General features: G+C 45.3%; 1 protein-coding gene across 2 annotated transcripts; it reads left to right on the plus strand.

Annotated features, from left to right (window-relative positions):
* Positions 1-1,700: 1,700 nt before the first annotated feature.
* On the plus strand, positions 1,701-3,849 carry LOC144713180 (Reticulon family protein). 2 transcript variants are annotated; one of them, XM_078587692.1, is made up of 9 exons: positions 1,701-2,237; positions 2,320-2,379; positions 2,443-2,545; positions 2,606-2,680; positions 2,755-2,896; positions 2,979-3,048; positions 3,128-3,193; positions 3,364-3,486; positions 3,594-3,849. In XM_078587692.1, the coding sequence occupies exons 1-9, from the start codon at positions 1,754-1,756 to the stop codon at positions 3,689-3,691; spliced, it is 1,221 nt and encodes a 406-aa protein (XP_078443818.1). In that variant the 5' UTR covers positions 1,701-1,753; the 3' UTR covers positions 3,692-3,849. The 2 variants fall into 2 exon arrangements, with proteins under 2 accessions (XP_078443818.1, XP_078443816.1); XM_078587690.1 differs by having other exon boundaries at positions 1,703-2,237; positions 2,746-2,896.
* Positions 3,850-4,064: the final 215 nt, after the last annotated feature.

Raw genomic sequence — 4,064 nt, forward strand, 5'->3', positions numbered from 1 at the left:
AGACTTTAATATGTCATTCATGTATGTTATTTCCTTAGTATTATTAGATACTTACTAGTAACTGATCCTAGCCAACATCAACTTATTATTGTAAATTCATCAAAATTCCACACTTAAGATTCATGGTTGACCATCAATCTTCATTTTCTTCTCGACGAGAACAGAAAATAGTCAATTCAAAAAACGGAAGTAGTAATGTGGAAAGAGTTCTACTTTGACTAAGCTAGGACAGAGACACTGTCAGCCAATAGGATCAAACTTAATAACAGCCCATTGCTGATGCACCACATGCCTCTACTCTTGTTTAATGTCCAGGATTCCAGGAAAACAGAACAAGATAGATGGTCAGGATGACTAAGTACCATACTTACTCCAACAGCTATACATAAGTAACATACTGATTCTGTTATAATGGGTATAAATCTGTGCTAGTGTAGATATATAGAAATGACAAATCAACTAACTTCTTGTGTTACTCCTCGTCCCTTCTTCTTGTTTCTCTTCTCTTTCTACTCTCCATCTGCATCTCTTCTGGCTATCACATCCTTCTTTAGTTCTTTTAGTAAACACTTAGCTCATAAAACATTGAAAAGAGAAGATATACATAATTCAAATGCCATAGCAATGTATCGGAGGATTGAAATTATAATGGGAAAAGTCCAATTCCGACGCAATATTCATTTCAAGGAATTGCTGAACTATGAGAGAAGACAGACATCTCAAAACCAGATGTGGAAGAATAAATAAATGAGGATCTCTAATATGAAGGATATCTCCGTAAGCTATTTCAAAATTTTAATGAGAAAATCTAGAATCTGACACTGGAACTCACATTTGGAGCTGCAGTAAATCTGGATATCTCTCCCTCGCTTGTCACTGATGCAATGGCCTCACAGGATGAACTCATTGCCTTGAGGGAGGCGCACAATCCAAAATTCTCTCATATTATAGTCAAATTCCAAGTATTATCTGCCGCTACCGAAGATGGTTTTCTGATAATCTTTGAAGAGACTGGGGAATTGTCAGTCAGCATCCTCGTCTCCACCACTGGGAGTAAGTGGAGATGGGAAGTTGGCTCGCTAAAGAAAAGGAAACAATTATCTATTCCAAAGAGTGAAACTCAGCATACAGCAGTTAGTTTAAGAACGTTCGTGAAGGAACCAAACACAAACATGAGCCAAAATTTTCAGCTGTTAATTCTGGACGAAACACAAACTTCCCATCCCTACCCTGAATGAAAGACTGAATAGACGGCCGTTTAGTCCATACAAAAAATATAATCCGTCATCCATCCAACAAACCTAACTACTTTCTAGGATGCCAGGACTCACCAGTGGCTCAATGGTGAAGCCCACATATTTTTTATCGCCGGCCCAATAAAATGACCTAAATAACAGGGCCAACCTTCTCCATACAGGGCCCCACCGACCTGGGCTTATTATTTAACGGCTATTTTCTCTCTCCGGGTCCACGTGGCTCGTAAAAAACCTCTGACAACTCTATTGCAATTAACCGCCCGCGCCTTCGTGAAGGGCAACGTAGTAAATCAGTCACATATAAGAAATTATTCTCGTACTGTCTTCCCAATAACCTTACAATATTTCCTATTCTTCAGAATATATCATATAAGCTCTGTTAACAAAGCCTACTCTCTCTCTCTCTCTCTCTCTCTCTCTCTCTCTCTCTCTCTCTCTCTCTCTCTCTCTCTCTCTCTCTCTCTCTCTCTCTCTCTCTCTCTCTCCGGCCTCCGGAGATGTCGGGTCTTGGCGAGACGGAGAGAGATGGCAGCAGAAGAAGAGGATCGATTTGGGAGGCGAGGAGGAGAATGGACGAGGTGAAGGGAGGAATCAAGGTCTTCACTGTAGAGGACGGTCGCGAAGAGATGAACGAGGGAGGAAACGACGCGTACAACCTTCGTCTCCGTCGTAAACAGAGCGATGGAGACCGGCGGAAGAGGAAGAATTGGAGCCCTCTCGAGGCAACCCACCCCACCAGAAGCCCCGTAAACCCATTGAAGAACGCGCAGTCCTCGAACTCCTCCAAAATTGATGAGGTGATTGCAATGGAAGTGAATGAGATCGAGGCGGAGAAGGAGGGAAGGAGCTTTGAAGATAAGGAGATGGATCTGGCTGGGACGAAACCTGATCAGATCTGCGACCGGCCCGAGTCGTCGAAGGAATCGCTCGAGGTGGAGAAGGAACGACAGCCCTCGAAGACGATCGAGTCTGAAGCGACGGGTACCCCTCCGAATCCAACATCAGTTCGTCCTCCTACTCGTTGAATTCGACTTGATTCCGCCTGTTTTTCCTGTTTCAACAGGGATCAACGAGGGATTCCACGACGCGGTCGCCGAAGCGCAGTACCGGATGCAGAGAATCGGTGCGTTCATCAAAGAAATCGACCTCATTCTATAATTGACTCTCGTTTGGTTGATTTTCTTAGTGGACTTAGTGATGTGGCGAGAGATTCCGAGATCGGGATTCGTGTTCGGGGTCGGATCGTTTCTTCTCCTCTCCGCCTCCTACACCCGGAATCTCAACTTCAGGCAAGAACTTTCGATTGATCTTTGCCACTGCAGAATGCCTAACCATTCATTACATTGCAGCCTGGTCTCTGCCTTGTCCTACTTCGGTCTAGTCTACCTCGCGAAGATCTTCTTCTTCAACTCGATCCTCCGCAGGTTGTGCTAAATCCTAAGGTAGAAACCTCAGAGAATCTGTCAGTGACTAACTCAGTAACGAACAGGGAGATCAGAGATTTGGAGAAGGAAGATCAAAGAACGGTATTCGGGGAAGAGGAAGCAATCCGCGTGATCAGGCCTCTGCTACCCTTCGTAAACGAGCTGATCATCAACCTCAGAGCATTATTCTCCGGTGACCCGGCCACCACCATGAAAGTAATCCTCGTGAACAACCATTTTTTTCTCATTTTTGAAACTTATTGTTATGAATGAAGAGATCATCTTCTTCCTCTGGCAGCTGGCGGCGGTCCTGTTCTTCCTGGCGAGGTGCGGCGGCGCCATCACATGGTGGACAATGGCTAAAATGGGTACGCTTCTCATTCCTCCTTCGTTTCTTTCTTTTAGTTTGCCAGTGATTATTTGCTCATTTCCTGACGAACTCCCCAGCTTTCTTCGGCGTGTTCACAATCCCGAAGATCTGCTCCTCGTATTCGGCTCAGCTGGCTAGATTTGGTGGGTAATCTGTCATTTCTCTTACATCCGCGCAGTAATTTCTTCACCCGTTGTCGTCATTACGGCAGACTCTGCGAGATTTATTTCACGTGCTGCCATTGCCATCTGCGGGGTGTTTACTTTCTTGTTTTTACCGAGTATCTGACGAAGTTACCATGGCTATGGCGAAGGCAAATTCTGGCTAGAGCGGGCAAAGGACGCGTGGGCTTCGTGCCAGCACAAGAAGGCCATGGCCGCCACCATCTTCGCCCTCTTCTGGAATCTCTCCTCCGCTGTTTCTCGTCTCTGGGCCGGTAAATCCACAAAAAACCAAGGAACACCTTCTTCTAGCTTGTTCTTGTTCTTGTTCTTGCTCAGCTTCTTGTTCTTGTTGGGAACTGAGGATTGTCCTCTGTTTCAGTGTTCATGTTGCTGGCGGCAGTGCGGTTGTACCAGCAACGTGACGCCAACCTGGGCTGCGACGAGGGAGAGGAGGAGGAGGTAGCGCTCAGAACTTGACATTTTTGATAGTTTTTGGGAATAAAGTAGAGAGTTTTCATAGTTTTGTACAAAGCGCGGTCTGATATTTATTTGACCCCCCCAGCTAGTAGCTCATCCCATAAGTCCTGCCGCTGACAATCGCTTATTCTTCTGGTTGAAACAAAGTTTGATAACGATATCTTGGTCGAAAGATGGAAAGTAAGGTGGAAAGTTAGGTCGATGTTGGCTGAATTGGATCTCGGTGATGGGTTTATTCCAAGAGAGAGTTTCATTTATTGAAGGCGGCTGCTCTTCGAAGTCCGAACACAAAGTTGTAACCACGAACGAGGATGTTTTATCAGGAAACAGTAGTTCATCACGTCACAGAGATTCCGTCAGCGTGAGCAGAAAC

This window comes from Wolffia australiana, chromosome 15, assembly GCF_029677425.1.
Source record: "Wolffia australiana isolate 7733 chromosome 15, ASM2967742v1".
NCBI lineage: Eukaryota > Viridiplantae > Streptophyta > Magnoliopsida > Alismatales > Araceae > Wolffia > Wolffia australiana.

Coding starts and splice junctions, on each gene's coding strand:
- LOC144713180 (XM_078587690.1), top strand. CDS start 1,754: ATGTCGGGTCTTGGCGAGACGGAGAGAGATGGCAGCAGAAGAAGAGGA. Junction 2,546..2,605: donor ACCCGGAATCTCAACTTCAG/GCAAGAACTTTC, acceptor ATTACATTGCAG/CCTGGTCTCTGCCTTGTCCT. Junction 3,194..3,363: donor GGCTCAGCTGGCTAGATTTG/GTGGGTAATCTG, acceptor GCTATGGCGAAG/GCAAATTCTGGCTAGAGCGG.